This window comes from Miniopterus schreibersii (assembly GCF_964146895.1).
Source record: "Miniopterus schreibersii genome assembly, chromosome: 15".
In the NCBI taxonomy this organism is placed as follows: domain Eukaryota; kingdom Metazoa; phylum Chordata; class Mammalia; order Chiroptera; family Miniopteridae; genus Miniopterus; species Miniopterus schreibersii.
The window spans coordinates 48,388,823-48,405,257 of record NC_138115.1 but is presented as its reverse complement, the minus strand read 5'-3'; the positions used below and the strand labels follow the sequence as shown (position 1 = coordinate 48,405,257).

The 16,435-nt window shown below is 47.7% G+C and overlaps 1 protein-coding gene across 3 annotated transcripts in view; it reads right to left on the bottom strand.

Moving 5' to 3' along the window:
- Positions 1-16,435, bottom strand: part of LARS2 (leucyl-tRNA synthetase 2, mitochondrial) — an 84,344-nt gene that overhangs the window by 55,862 nt on the left and 12,047 nt on the right. For all 3 annotated transcript variants that reach the window (XM_081159189.1, XM_081159190.1, XM_081159191.1), the window contains 2 exons: positions 14,109-14,200; positions 13,031-13,091 (listed from right to left, as the gene is read on the bottom strand). In XM_081159189.1, coding sequence (XP_081015315.1) covers positions 13,031-13,091; positions 14,109-14,200 — 153 coding nt within the window. The remainder of the gene's footprint in view (positions 1-13,030; positions 13,092-14,108; positions 14,201-16,435) is intronic.

Below are 16,435 nucleotides of genomic sequence, written 5' to 3'. Positions count from 1 at the left end.
ATGTTAAACTCAGTCAGCAAGAAATCACCCGGCTTGTATTTCCAGCCTAAATCGAAGCTTCGTCAAATTTACTGTCTGTCCTGAAAACATACTTGCTCTGGAGTCTTTAAAAACAGGTTATTGATTAATCCCTGTAAGGTTGGGCTGATACACTCAAGGAAGCACAAAGGCCTCTACACTCCCACTGCTCCTTTACTCTTCTGCACAAAACAGCTACTGCAGGAATGGATGTGGGGCAGAACATTCCAAAGGGTTCCACTCGTTATGGACTATAATTGAAAGAAGTTACACTTTATGGAAAGTGCAACAATTCCGCCTTTCTTCAGATGACTAAGCGACGAGGGAGCTGAAACCCAGCTGGGGGGGCAAGTCTGGCAGGAACTGAGCAAGGGGCCTGGTAAACTCGAGGTGCTCCCAAAGGGCTACTTTTCTTATGTAAGATTCTTGTGTATTATGTCCTTTTATGTGCTGACTAATAAAAACAGCAGGGTAATCACTACTAGAAAACAAAGAGCTCTGATCACCGGCTCCCCACTCCACACCCCCACAAGGCAGAGGGTCCATAACCAGCCTAACAGCTTTGCCCACACTGTGGCTGTCGCCCCCTGACACCCCAGGGCCGGCCCCATGCGATGCTGGAGCTGTGACACTGAGCCACGTGCATGACAGCCGGCCCCAGCTCCCAGGTCCACAGACAGCAAGTCTGCAGGAGCTTTGTGCACAGAGCACCTCGCCAACTCCAGCATCGGACCTGCACACATGGGCGGACTTGCTCTCTGACACCCACAAATTCACCCTCGCCCCATATCTTTTCCTCACCAGCTACCCCTCCCCCCGAGGACATAGCACAGAACTCGGTTTCCAGACAAGCAACTGAAGAACTTGCAGAGACAGAGGAAGGGAGAGAGAGAAACATGGATTTGTTGCTCCCCTCATTTACGCCTTCACTGGTTGTTTCCTGTATGTGCCCTGACCGGGGACATCAAACCCCAACCTTGGTGTATCGGGATGATGCTGTAACCAACTGAGCTACCCGGCCAGGGCAAGAGCTATGCTTGGGTGTTTCATTTGTTCATCACTGTCTGCTGGGGTCCTGGCACATTGAGGCACCCCCAAATTATTGTTGAAAGGAGAATAAACTAAATCGATATAGGAACTCCCGCATGTTGAATCGAACTTGTAGGTTTCGCAAACTAAATGCAAATTACACTGTGAGTCCGCCAGGTGAACTAGGGCAGGGGACTTGAGAGCATGGCCTTGCTATGGTTTGCTTTTGAAATCTGTGTTCCTTAGAAGCTAAAAAAAACGTGTGAAGCAAATATGAAAAAAATGACAGCTGTTAAATTCAGGAGATGACAGTTCTCGTTTCTCTATTTTTCCATACAGTTAAGTTTTTCATAATAAAGCATCAAAATACTTCTAATAAATACATCCAAGTATATGTTCCACGCATGTATGAGTTTTCTGCTTCACATGTATGAGTTTTCTGCTTCCATAGACTAAGAGTAAAAACTACACAGCCACGGACCAGCACGATTCCCCCCACATAGGCTAATGGTTTTGAAAATCACTTTTACCTAAAATTGAAGAAAGATGATATATCCAGTCAGGGGGAAAAAGATGGTTACCAGCCAAGCATTAGCCTACTTTCGGTCTGACACGAATGCGATCTCTTTGGAAGTGTCCCCTCCGAGGTATGCGGAGCCGTGGGCACTGCGGGCCCCTTCCCCGCCTGCCTTCGAGCTGGGTCTGCCCTGCGTTATTTACGTTGGGTTTCTGTTTGTCATTGGAAGAAAAGTCACACCAGCTGCTGGAAGGGTATAGCTTGGAACCTAGGGCTCCAGGACCATTATCTACTCCCGACTGTGGAGGAGAAAATGTTCCACGATGTGACCGCGGCAGGACCTGCAAGCTGGACCTGGGCCAGAGGGGGAGAGAGCTCCCGGCAACCAGCCTTAGAGACTATCTGGTCTGACCACACTGACGTTCATTCTGATGTCAATCAGGGCCCCTCCCTTGCCTCCCACGACATGCTGGTTCCTGGACAGGCTGTTGTCCTGACCTGGTCAAGCATGGAAAGTAACTTCCATACCTGGTAGCATTCACGTACTAGTTGGTACCCGTGACTGCCCCACCCCCCACCCCCCACCCCCCCCCCCCGCTTATCCTATATAATTCTTTGGTGCCTGCCAAGCCGCGAGATGATTCATTTGTTTTGCCTTGCAGCCGCGAAGACATGCCTCCTATGTGAGTTTCCCCTAATAAACTCTATTAATTACCCCTGGAGTGGCAGCCTTTCTTTGGTCTCTCCTGCCTTCCATTACGGAGGTAGATGTTCAGTCCCGGGAATGTCCCCTGGGTCTGTGTGTATGAACGCCGATGGCTTTACTTTAATGTATGTTTTACCACACTCACCCCATCTCCTCTGGAGTGCCTGTGTCATTGGCCCAGAGGATGCTGGGAGTGCTCCTGCCCATTTATTTCCATCTGCTGCACACAGGGTCCCACTAGGACCCTCAGTATCATCCACCCAGTGAAGAACTGGCAGACCAGGCGCCCAGCTTCCTTGGTTTGCTGACTTAAAAAAGCAAAACAGCTATTTCTAGTCTTCTAATGCTTCATCTCAGTAAAAATCACCAAAGACATCTTTCTGAAATTAAACTGCTTAAAAGCATTAACTTTAGTCTGGCTAGAGATAGAGGCTCCCTTTCACTTTTCCACTGGGAACTACTTACTTAAAACTCTATGGGCTTCGATCTTTTTAGTTTGAGCCTATAACCTCAGGCAGATTAAGGAGCCAAGCAACTTTCTGGTAGGCACTCCATAAAAAGGCATAAAACATCCCTGGGAAAAGTAGAAATGCCAGCCCATTAGCTTAGGTTCCCCTTCTCCAGCTGGTGTGACTCCATCTCTGTTGAGCACATGGGGCAGGGCACTCAATCCCAGTGAGCTCACCCCTCTCCCAACTCTGAGACCAACCCCAGGAGAGACCTGGCCAGCCTGGGGAGCAGGCCCACACAATTCCGAAACTCGGTTACACATGCATAGCGCTGCTCCCTGGGAATGAGTGACTGATTTTACTCTCTAAATTTTAAATCATTTAATATGCCTCCAAGTGGCTGTCTGGCTTGGAAAGTCTCCTGTAATAAATTCATGTAATAAATTTCCTATTGTGAATTTAGTTACAGAGGCGTATCGTTTTTCTTGATACAACATCAGCTTACCCTCTTCCATGAAAAGGTTGTTGACAAGTAAGTGCTGAAAGATCATTTGCTGGAATCCGGCCCACAGCACCCAAATGTCCTTGCCCAGCCCTGCCTGTACCCCAAAGGGAGGCCGATATCTGTGGGGTGGGGATTCCTGCTCCCAAGCAGTGGGACAGCACTAACCTGGGAAGAATTCTTAGTCAAACAAGGGCTGTTTACTCTGTTCCAAAATTCCGTTTCATTCCTGTGCTTTCCTTTCCAAAGAAGCCAACACCTACATAATGCACCCTTGTTTTTAAAACAGTAAGACAGGTAACTCAAAGTTATAGCTCCAAAAGCAACCACAACAAGGCCACATCCACATAGATTCATATAAAGGTGTTAACTTTTCTATCCCCCTGAGCTCTTCTATAGAAAGCGCCATCTACCTGTCCGGAGACCAAATTTATGCACCTGGGACCTCAACCGGAATCTCTCTCCCACATGGCAATTTTCATTCTATAATACCTGATTTTTAGCATGAAAAATATGTCGCACATTCACAGCCAAACACAGAGCTCAACACAGACGGTGAGTTCCCTCAGACCACAAGTGAGGCTCGACGCAACCTCCTCTGAGACCTGCCACCCACACCGCACACTGCACATAATACTAACTAAGCCAGCTGTGCCAGGAGCCCTGTGGTGCAGCGACTCGGCAATGACAAAATCCATGAAGGCCGAGCCAGAGGCCTCCTCCACTGGCGAAATGGCACGTGGTCTGGGAACAACAGTCACAGCAGCAGGTCCCTTGTGTGTGCCTCACTGAGGTCCCTGCAGGCTGACACTCCTCGCTCCAGGAAGAGTCTGAGAGAGCGTGCTCTAAGGGAAAGACAATCCACTTTGGAGCCATTTAACTTGGGTTCGAGTCCTTGTATCATCGTTAGCTTTGTGGCCCCAGACAAGTGTCCCTGTCTAAAAACAGGGGTAAAGAAGCCCATCTGAGAGGCCATCGTGAGGACAAATGTCATAATGTATGGAAAGCACACGATGGACCAAAGGAGCCACTTCCCTGGCCTGACTCTGGAACTCTGTTGGGGGAGCGAGGCTGGTTTCACCATCACACCTCAAGGAGGCAGCTGGCACCTTCATGAGACTCCTGGAACAAGGCGAAAGGGAGAGGGAAGGACTGGGGGAGAGAAAGCTTACAATCACCATCCCTTACCAAATACCCCCTTTCTGACTAGAAAGAGACGGAAGCTATAAGAGAACAACCAAAACACAGGACCCGGATGGAGACATTCACCGAAGGCTGCTCCCAGTCACCGCTGGTGGTCGCCCATTGCCAGGAGAGCCAGCCGGGTCGCCTCCCTCCCAGCTTCTGCTCCGGCAGGAGTCACTGGTACCAGATCACAGAACCCCTAGCATCACTCAAAGCCACGTGCATGTATGTTGCATTGCAACCTCGCATTACTTAGGTTAGCTGTCGGAATTTAACACAATAAAACAAACAAAAACTCGAAGCAAGGTGTTTATCAAGTCAGTCCTTCCGCAGCCCTGTTCACTGAAAAATAAACACCTCGAGAAAGGTGAGCAACCACCATGCGACACAGTTCCCGGGACAAGGCTTCACCTCCCCCTCTCCTCGGCCTCACCATGAGCCTCCTGCCTTCGCAACAACCGAGCTTGGAAGCAGACGAAGCAAACAGGTACCTTTTGAAAAACTGATCTTTCATAAGGAGCATTTTTGTCATTTGCTCTTCACTGCAACAGAGATGCATGACAATGACCTTGCTTTTTATTCCACCCCAGACTCTCTAATTCTAACAGGGAGAGGTTCGGAAAGCACAGCACAGCTCCAAGGCCAGGGAGCCAGCCTCCGTATTCATATTGTGCGACTGTCCGGCCACCAGGGAATGACAGGGAGGCCTAGTGCTCCATGCCACCACCCAACTGAGTCAGAAATGCCAAGTACATTTAGGACAGACATTTTGGCCCTATTATTTAAGTCCCCAAGTGTTGTTCACCTTCCCAAACAGGCTGTGAGCTCCTAAGGGCAGGTATGGACAATAGCTAAAAGGAGAAGGTCGGCAGGCCCAAGACTGGAGTCTGAGCCATGGCTGTGCCATGGGCTTGCTGGGGACCAAGACTGGAGTCTGAGCCATGGCTGTGCCATGGGCTTGCTGGGGACCAGGGACAAATGACTAGTCTCTCTGGGCCTCCCTCTCCCTCTCTGGCAGCTGGCATGCTGCAGCCGTTATGAGGATCAAGGGATCTGAAGAGGGTTATTAGCTTTCCTTTCCGGCTCTGTCTGGCCCAGCGTGGGTGCAAACTGGTGCTCAGTGAATCTTCATTAATGCCACAGATATAGCAATATTCAGGTAGTCAAGTGTCTATATTTAAAAAACAAAGGAAAGCCTTGAGACAGAGCCCTTGCTAATTTTCTTAACTAGAACAGGCTTTCTTAAAAAAGTTCTTGGAACCACAATCTGGTTTACTCACACTCAGTGTCAAGTATGGGTTCACATGAGAAATGCTGCCCCTTCGTACGGCACACAGCACTTTAACCGACCTGTGTGCAGAACCTCCAAACCCCCGCAGGCCTGAAGACACACTTTCTCCCCATCGGCAATGTCCACGTGGAAAAGGAAGGATGACTTTTCCCAAGGAGACTACTCTTGGAACTGAGATCAGCTTCTCACCTCCCTGGTATGGGGCTGCTCCCCAATCCTTGTTCTAAGAGGGTCACTAATCGGCTATTGTGATAGAGACAATGGAGATACTAAGAACAGAAAGAATGGACTTTCCACCCAACTCAAGGTTCTGTTTGTTCATTCACTCGCCCAGTTACTGCTCAGACACTCAGAGTACCGACTACAGTCAGCACTGGGCCAGGAGCATGAAGACGACCTGCCCCCCACACTGACAGGAGCAAGGCCATCTATAGCAGCCTTTCCATGGACTCCGCTCTCTTAAGCAGGTTGCTGTGAGCCCTCACCCCCCATCCCACTCATTCCTATTTGTCTCTGAGGGAAGAGAGGCAACCCGCCATCCACCTTCACTCCCATGGGCACTCCAGGCCCTAGACCCATCCCTCACCTCTCCAGCTTCTCCTTCATTCCATTTCACTTGCATCTCACCCCACAACTCTTTGTCACCTACAGTCCCAGGCGGGGTCTCCATCCGAGACCACATGGCTACCTCGTCCATCCTTCCAAGGCTGTTACTCCCATGAGTCCCACTGCCCAGGCTCCTAGGCCGCACCAGCCACTTCCCCTTGGCTTCAGCCTCAAGCCGCCTTCTTCACCCACCTGTCAACGGCCACCTTTGCCAAACCTCTGCCTCTGCTCTCCTTTACCTTCCCTGCCCTCCTCCACGCAGCGTCGAAGGAACAAGTGTTAATATGGGCGTAATTAATCAATCATGGGCCTGACATTTGTCTAAGAATCCGTTTCGAGGTCATTATGTTCCTTGGCCTCAGGACTAACTCCAGACCGAGAAGAAGCGTTTAATGAACACTGAACACCGCAAGTGCTAGACGCTGTGCTTTCACAGTGCACGCATCTTGTCCTTAAAGGTCTCATTTCTCAAATCCAGGGCTGCAGCTAAACTCTCAAGTAATTTAAAAGGTTCATGTCCTACATGCTCTTGAAGCCAATTTAGAAAATGACTAGTAACAGAATGGAAACGTTGGTCTTTGCTGTTTTAAAGAAAACTCACACACTGTCTTTCTTGAGCTGAAATCAAAAAGCTCCTCTCTTTGCTATTGTCTGGACCATTATTTTCTGAGCGCTGCTGTTTTTATGGTAACCTGAAAGCTGCCTCCTGCTACAAACTACACAAATTCTGAGAACAGCCCACAACTGGGTGAGAAGCAACCATTTGCTTAATTTCTTGGTAATTGTCCTTTGCCAGCTGATAAGAATTTCATCAGCCCGACAATACAGGCAGCTTTTCTAAGTAGACAGTTGGGAACAGAAAACCCTCCATTAAACTACAGACGAGACTAAGGGGTCTGAATTGCAATTTGTTATCCGTCTACTTGAACAGACGCCAGGATTTCAACCACCCAAGCCAAAGCGGCTTGCCACAATCGTTGCATTTTTCTGGAAGGAAAAGAACATTAATCTTATCTGCAATGTACTTGAAAATTTCAGGATCGACAGGACAGAGTCACCGGGAAGGTATTTTTGAGATGTAACTTCTCCGGGTTTCTTGAATAATGTGAAGGCTATTTGTTCACACGGGCCCGGACCCAGAGGAAGAGGAAATACCAATCCAGCCATCGCAGGGATGCACAGCGGCGACAGCAGCCAACAGGAGCTGTCCTGCTGCCTGCCGGCTCCGTGAGCAATGAGCGGTGGGGAAGGTCACAGCCTGAAAGATTTCACGTGACACAGATCCCCTCAAAAAGAAAAAACACAACAACTATAAGCTGAGAAAAACGTATAGGAACTTATTTTGAAGATCTTTTAGTCCAGTGACTTTAATTTTTTATTTTTTTTAATATGTTTTTATTGATTTCAGAGAGAGGAAGGGAGAGAGAGAGAAACATTGATGAGAGAGAAACCCTGATCCGCTGCTTCCTGCACGCCCCCCGCTGGGGATCAAACCCACAACCCGGGTATGTGCCCTGACCAGGAATCGAACTGGCAGCCTCCTGGTGCGTGGGATGACGCTCCATCAACTGAGCCACACTGGCTGGACAAGTCCAGTGACTTTTAAAAGGCAAGGAGTAGGGACAGAGAAGCAAAGATCAGAACCTCACAGGAGAGAGGAGGGTTTTAAAAACTATACAGGGTGGGGCAAAAGCACGCTTAGAGTTGTTCATATGGAAAATAATACAATAATTAATAAATAATATCTGCACACTCACAACAGTCAACCTCCTTTTGCCCCACCCTGTATATGCCAGTTCCTTCTTCCGAGAAGATGGAATAGATGTACTTTCCCCCACTCTTTCTACTAAGCACAACTAAAAACCCTGGACTTTTTATATAACATAAGACTCTGAAAAGCAGAGAGGAGAGGCAAGCTAGCTAGGAACCTCAACACCTGAGGAGTGACATGGTGGTGAGTTCCTCGGGTTTTCTTTGTGCCTCATAAGTCCCAGAATCGGAACCAAGAGAGCCAATAACCCAGGAATGCCAAGGAGTACAGACAGAAGACAATTCGGGCTGTGCTTTGAAATATCAGCGTGTCCTCGAACAAGACTGGGAAAAGTTTTCCAGCTTTGATTTTCACACCCCAAAGCCAGATTTTTCCCCTCCAATTTTTTTATTATGGTAAAACGCACATAAAATTTACCATCCTAACTATTTTTAAGTGTACACTTCAGTGCTAAGTTGTCCCCCCTTATCTGTGGGGGACACGTTCCAAGACCCCAGTGGATGCCTGAAACCACAGATAGTACTCAACTCTAGAGATGCTATGTTTTTTCCTATACATACAAACCTATGATAACATTTAATTTATAAATTAGGCACAGCAAGAGATTAACAATAACTAGTAATAAAATACTGTACTTTGGGGACATAGTTAATTAAAATAACCACCAGCAATGAGAACACAGATCCTTGATATTGGGAGGACAGGGTCCTACTGCACCCCCTGGCCCCTGCAAGCTGCTCCAGGAACATGTGCACGGCTGCCTCCCATGGGGCTGGAGGGGAAGGGACTGGTAGCCACCAATGAGCTAAGAGCTGAAACTGACCAAAATTAACTGCAATTTACCATTCAAGCCTTTCCCCTGGAAGCTGCAAGTCTTCAATAGACTCCAAAGTCCCAAAATAATTACATCAGACAGCTTCTGCCAGTGCAGTTGTCTAGGTGGGGAGGCAGATTCCTGGTACTTCCTACGCCCTGCCATCTCCCTAGAATCCCTTCCCCCAAAGCTTGTTTTGATCACCAGCTTGATCGTCAGTGGCTTTCTGAGCCTTTTCTCCCTTATCCAGTGGCTACTGCTCATTCTCTCTGTGGAAATTCTCTCTCCCCTGGTTTCTACAGCACCATTTTACTGCAATTCTACTCTAACCCTGGGACTTTTGGCTCCTCTTTATCTCTTGACCCCCCATATACAAGATATCCTGGGCGCTCTGTTCTCCCTACACTGTCCCTTGGTGATTTCATCGCGTTTCTCTGTAGTTGGTCATCCCCAAGGATGGCCACCACAGTCCTTCCCTGTCTGCATATGCATGCCGCTCCTCACACGAAGAGGTGGGTCTCAGTCCTCAACCCTTCCGCCTTGGATGTCTACTTTTCTTGCAGATCTGTTTCACTGGCACTGTCCTTGGGCCATGTGTCAGTTTCCCTTGGCTCTTCCAGGCTCTTATCAGAAGAAAAGTTTTTAAATTCCAGGCTCACCTGAAATTGACTTCCACATATAAGTTCTCAAACAAAAGATGTGTTTTGACAGTAAATTTGAAAGGTTATTTGAAAAGTTCATTTAGGGCTGTGAGATGCCATGAATAACTCTCACCCTGGAATGGCTCATCCTTCAAGGTGATTAGACATGTCTTCAGTGAGTTTACCTTGTAAGAAAGACGTGTGGAACCCAGTGTGAGACTCCAGAGGAGACATCATCCCAGAACTTCCTGTCTAATACAGAAAACATCCCATTAAAAGCACCAGTTAGCCTCCTGTCACCCTGGCATGTTCTCCACTCCTACTCTAAGTACCACTATTTACAAACATAATTTACAAACTTAAGACAACAAATCAAACAATTCATTTGTTATGCAGCCATAGCAACTGGAAGGGATACCTGAAGAACCAATCAGACAAATCCAGACTGCTAGACATTCCTCAAAACCACTACACAAAACTCTTCAAAAGTCAAAATCATTATATTCATCATTGACTGGGCTCAGGACCACCAGCGGGAACTGCAACAGAACCAACCACTTCCTCTTGTAGGCACACTTACTGGGTGGCCCCAAGAGGCTCCTTCTTTAGTTAGGGCTGAAGAGTCTAGGAAGGCTATCCTGCTGGGGCAGCGAAGACCTCTGCAGCACATTTTAGGCTGATCAGTACTGAGCTGGCACAGCCCCGTCTGAGCTCAGCTGCACCTGTGCCATGTGTTCATGATGACATACGGTCCCCACCCGGACATGACTACAGTTCTGAGAGCCAACCCTCAGGCCCCAGCCCCCACCTCCCTGGAAACAGGGAGGCACTAAAAGATAAGGTGCCCGTTCACTTCAGCTAAAACAAAGGCAACCCTCACCCCCACCCCATCAACCAAAGAAAAACTCCAGGACAAGGTTAACTTTCTGATTCTGAGGGAGATCAAGTGATCCAGAGCGGGAAATCTGCCAGACACACCGCTTTACCGCTGAAGGACCTGAAAGGGGACCCTGAAGGACCTGAAAGGGGACCCGGAGAGTCAACCACTTCGGGGCCTGTTAGGCGTTGTCAAGGCAACCACAGCTCCCAGCTCCGCAAGGGGAGTCTTCCCAACCCTGTTTCCAGGCACTCACTTGTCCTCAAGTTCTTTTTGTTTTAAGCTATTTTTTGAATCCTTTTAAAATAAAAAACATTAAAAAATATATTTCCATTATCCTGGAGCCCTCATTATTTCTCGTCATTTAATCCTTCCTTATCAGACATCTAGTCCTCTAGGTAAATAAAATGCCAAGGTTGTAAGGGCCTTGAAGCAATAATTTTCACTTTGTAATGATACAAATCACGAAAATCATACAAATCATGAAAATAAATTCATGCGGGTATGGTCCAAAGAGCTGGGTGTTTTGGATGAGAGGAGTACAGCTCCCCAACCAGGATAACTAACGACATGGGGGTGGGCAGGAAAAGGCTCAGCAAAGACCTGCAGAAGCGCAGGCCCACCAACCTGTGGTGTAAAGAAACACGAGATGCCCAGGGGAAGTTACAAAATGACTGCCATTCCATGATGCTACACGGTATTATCAGTAATCATTTTCGCTGTAATAATGGAATTGTGAGGAAGGAAGGAAGGAGCCAGCGAGCCTTCATCTTTGCCACAGGTACTGAGCTCTTTACAGATGAAGTTGTATCGTGTCCGGGGCCTGCTGCAAAATTATTCAACGTGGAGGGTGCGGATGAAGTAAGATTGGCCGTGTAATAGCAACTGTTGAAGCCGGGTGATGAGTCTTTGGGGGCTCCCTATACTAGTCTCACTTTTTTAGAATACATTGGAAATTTTCCAAAATAAAAGAAGATTATTTTAAAAAAGAGACAGGAAGACAGATGAAAGAGGGGGAAAGGAAAGCAGGTGAGTCGAGCAAAAGATGAGGGAGAACAGAGAGTGGAGAGGACAGTGAAAGGGAAGGAAGATAGAGAGCCCAGTCGGCGTGGCTCAGCGGCTGAGCATCGACCTAGGATCCAGGATGACGGGGTTCAATTCCGGTCAGGGCACTTAAAAAAAAATTTGTTTTTAATAAATAAATAAATAGAAAGATGGAGAGAAAGCAAGAGAATCAGAAGCACAGAGATCAGTGCAGATGGTGGGGGTGCCCCAAACCCCTCCTTGGCCACCCTGCTTCACGCAGGCCGTGCGGCACTGACGGCAAAACTTAGAAGAGCTCAAAGTGGCCAAAAGCCCGTCCGGCTGTGAGCGCTGAGTGCGGTTCTAAGATGCCTCTTCCACTGCTCTAGGAAAACCACCCCTGCTCCCTTCCCAGCCCACACGCCGGCGGGGAGAGTGTGAGGGCACAGTCTGAGTCTGTTCCAGTGCACAGCTGTCTAAGGGGCAGTAATTCCTGTGTTTCCCTGGCCCCGCCATGGGCGAAGCCATCAGTGTTACCACTGGGCACTGACATGTACAGAAGACCAAACGTAAAAACACAAGGAAGAAACCAGTCACAGGAATTTAAAAGCCAATGAACAGGAGTACAAATTATCCAGATGGTAAAAATGCAGGTCGGTGAACAGCGCCCAGGCCCACAGGCAGTGTTCCTGAGAAAGGGCCTACCTCTGCCCCGGAGCGGTCACTAAGTACCAAGTGAAATTCAAGGGAGAGGATCTACATGGAGCCACAGACTGGTGAAAATTTTAAACGGGAAGGGCAGAGAAATAAATAAATCCAGCAAGTATCAAGATGGAGGTAGAAAGATCACTGTATTACAAGGAAACAACTGGGGCTGGCCTCGGACTTCTCCACCAGATCTATACATGTGGTTCAATTGCACAGAACTACTACTACTAAGCACACACACACACACACACACACACACACGCAAACACAATGCCTCCATATAACAGCTGGTGAAATCTAAATAAGGTTTGTACTCCCATGAATAGTACTGTACCTGTGTCAGTTTCTTGGTTTTGATATTATTGTGTAGTTACAGAAAATGTTATCACTGGGGAGGCTGGGGGAAGGGGACGTGTCTCTCTGTACTATTTTGGCAACTTCCTGTGACTCGACAATTTATTGATGACAGAATCATAATTCTGCCTCAATTCCAAACTTGGAACAAAAGGTCAATAAATCAACTTAGCACCTAATCACCTAAAAGGACCAAATGGGTGGATATTTAATCACAAGCACATAGATTCCAACAGTTGTTTTCAACTATTGCTGAGAACAGCGGAAATCCTCGTGCAAAGCTGTTGCCATGCATAATCATAGCCCCTGTGAAGTTTAAATAAGAAGTTAACACTCTTAGCTTAATCTCACAGAAGATTACTTGTTTGCAGGCGAATTATCCCTGGGGATACTTTTTCATCTGTGGAGACCTGCTTACTGCCTCCCTCCCTTCCCTTCTCCCAACCTGAGGAGGAGGCACGTGAAGCGACTGTCATGGTCCCCGTGCAATCAGAACCTTCGTTAAAATAAAGACCTTCCATGAGAGAGGGTCCACTTACCCTATCCCAGCTGAAGCACAGGCTCAGGCGATCGAGCTGCTTCCTCATGTGCTTAATATTGCTGTGAAATAGAGGAAAAAAGGCTTGGTTTTCAGACGGGAGGGGGGTGGATATGGGAGCCTGAGGCATGGGCGGGAATGGCAGTGTGTCTGGAGAAAGCCACACCCAGGATAAACTGACCATGTATTTCTATGTTGAATTTAGGGCTAATTCCTCTTGCTTCGCAGTGGTGAAAGCAAAAAATTAAAAGAATTTTCAGAGAGAACTATAATGTGGAATTTGGATACCGCTCAAACTATGGTCGGGGAGAGGAGAAGCATTAATTATGGAAATTTAACAAATACAACCCTCTCCTCCTCCTTCTCCTTCCAAATGCAAATACTCAAAAGAATAACTTTTGTAAATAACCAAGCACCAAATGAACACATGAGCCTGGCTGGTGTGGCTCAGTTGGCTGAACGTTGTCCCATGAACCAGGAGGTCACTGGTTCGATTCCCAGTCAGGGCACATGCCTGGGTTGCGGGCTCCATCCCCAGTGGGGGGCGTGCAGAGGCAGCCAATCCATGACTCTCTCATCATTGATGTTTCTATTTCTCTCTCCCTCTCCCTTCCTCTTTCTGAAATCAATAAAGACATATTTTTTCTAAATGAACACAAGTATGAACACCCAAAACCCAATGTGCAATTTCTTAGATAAGAAAGCAGAGTGTTGCCCTGGCCACTGTGGCTCAGTTGGGTGGAGTATCGTCCCGTACACTGAAAGGTAGCGGGTTCAATTCCCAGTGAGGGCACATACGGGAGGCAACCGATCAATGTTTCTCTCTCACATCGATATTCCTCTCTCTCTTTCCCTTCCTCTAAAATCAATAAAAAATTTAAATATATATGTATATCTTCAGGTAGGGATTAAAAAAAAGAATGTAGAGCGCTAAAAGACAAACACCAGTATTTACAATCCTATCACTTGGCAGACTACAATGTTCAGTTTACTTTGCTTTCTATTTCTCATGCACAGATTTTAAAAATTATCTTAAGCTTTCTATACATAGGTGTCTGAATATGTCTGTAAATACATACCTTTGCGTCCAACTTTCTGGATGTAGGTTCCTCTCAATCGCGGCATTTTCGGCAGGCAGTCCGAATGCATCCCACCCCATGGGGTTGATGACCTAGCATCACAAGGAAAATGTCAGGCATGGCAGACGGTGGCTGCCTAGACCAGTATTTTCTTCTGGGCAATAAACAGGCCTTCTCTCCTACTAACATGCCTTATCCCTTCCTGGGTGGTTTCAAAATATGCTCTGGAAAGCCAGTAGGCTACCTCTGACATATCTTCTTGTCTGTACTGTTTGTAACTAACCTGAACTGTTTTCTGAAATTATAAAAATTCTCTTTCGCCACAACAGGTAGGGAGACACCTTGACTCCAGACGCATCCTCATGCATGGACATTCCTAAGTGGGTTACTGACCACGAGCCTCTGGAGCAGGCTGGTGCCAGGCATTGGAAGTTAACCAAATCGAACAGACCATGAGGCTCAAAGGGGTGACCAGCTACCTGGCCTTCTTTTCTGTGTAAGGGGCCCAGCAGTTCTTCTTCTTTCCCACATAATTCAAGGCCCATATCAGGTGCTTTGCTGGGGAGCAGCTGGCTGTTCTGGCCACTGCTGCGTGGCCCAGGCACCGCCCACAAGCAGAAGGCAGCATCTGTGCTCTGGGCAGGAAGCTGCTGCCTCTGGCTGCCCTGGGCAAGGACACTGCTGGGTGTATCTTGTCGTGTTAGGGTTGGTGGTGGATCTGACCCACGCAGATCAGCTTTCTGGAAGTGATTACATAGGCCTGGTGAAAAAACAATGCTGAGGCTCCCTCCAGCTTGCTGTTGCCCCAGGAGAGCCTGGTTTGCCGTGTGCTATGCTGTGCTGCCCAGTCTTGGGGCTTCCTGTGCCAGTCTCGTTCACGTCTTGGTCTCACATGGCATCCAGATCAAATTCCTCCATTATTGGTGTCAATGCCCATTTTCTTGACTGTGATTTCTCTGTGGCCAAGACTCTCTAAAGCATCCACTGGAATGACTCTAAACTCTACTTTTTAGCTCCCAAATTCCTATTCTTTTCATCACCATAACTTGGTTTCATCCTTCCATCATTCCACAGTAACATGTGCCAACTGGGCAATTTATTCTTTAAAAAAACCACAAAACCCAGCATCTGGATCCATATGCCAGCGCTACCTGAGCCTTTTAATCCCCTAGGAGTTCACCTCTTCTTGGATATGAGTGCTCTGTGCAGAAAGGAATCAAGAAAAAGTCCTAGTAGCTGTAACCTGTGAATCTAAAAAATAAATTTCCAGTGTGAAAAATCATCATTTCCAGCTCTTCTTCTAACAAATACTCTAAGAATTTAAAGTTGAGTGAGAAGCCAAGCAGAGAGCAAAACAACCGGGAAATTCGGGAGAGCAGGACACCGCTACCACTTCTAGACGGAAGGCAGGAAGGGAGGAAGGCGGGTTAGCAGAGCTCAAAGGCTGAGGTTGGTGCAGAAGCTGACATAGGCAGATCTGCCGACATGAAACTGGATTAATGAAGGAGACACTATCCAGGCCAGGGAGAAATTCCCGGGCTTCTCCTTTCCTCCTGCCCCCCACTTTTGCCAGAATTTCTTACTGTCCAAAACCAGCCAGAGGCCAGCTGACACCAGAACTTGGGAAACGTGGCCTGAAGGGGTCTGCCCTTCTGCCATTCAAGGCAAAGCAGGGGATGGATCTGATAGCAAACTGGCCAAGGACCAGCACAGGAACGCCAGTAGGACTGCAAAACCTACCACGATTTGAGACATCAAAGAAGAGTCAAGACCAGCTACTGATGAAAGGCAAACACAGGGATCAGACTCCTGACAGGTCAGACCAGAGCTGGCCAGGAGGCCAGGCCTGGGAGCTGGGTCTAGGCCAGCCTCTGGTGTAGATACAGTCACTTGACCACAGCTCAGCCCCTGCCTCCCTCCAGGCAGAGCCATAGACATCTCAGGGCTGTCGGGCAGGACAGATGGCAAGCAGAACAGGAAAAGGGACACAGGAGAAAGCGTAGCTACATATGACAATGTACAGGCAAGGCTCTGGAGGGACAAACTGGAAAATATCTGGATTACTGTCTAGAAGGGCCTGGTGAGGCAGGGAGCGCGCAAAGGGGACTGCAGCCTTATATATGCATATGTGTATTTAAGGGGGAACATGGAATTTTATGTTCAATTTTAAAATAGTTTTCTTTCAAAAGGTAAAAAAAAAGAAGAAGAACAAGCAAAGGTACAGTTCTTCCTCCTACACGGGAAGTAGGATCAAACAAGTCGAGTGAAGAGACTCTGGAGGGAGCCGGGAAACCGGGGCAGCTGGTCGTCGGGCTCCCCGATGGAGA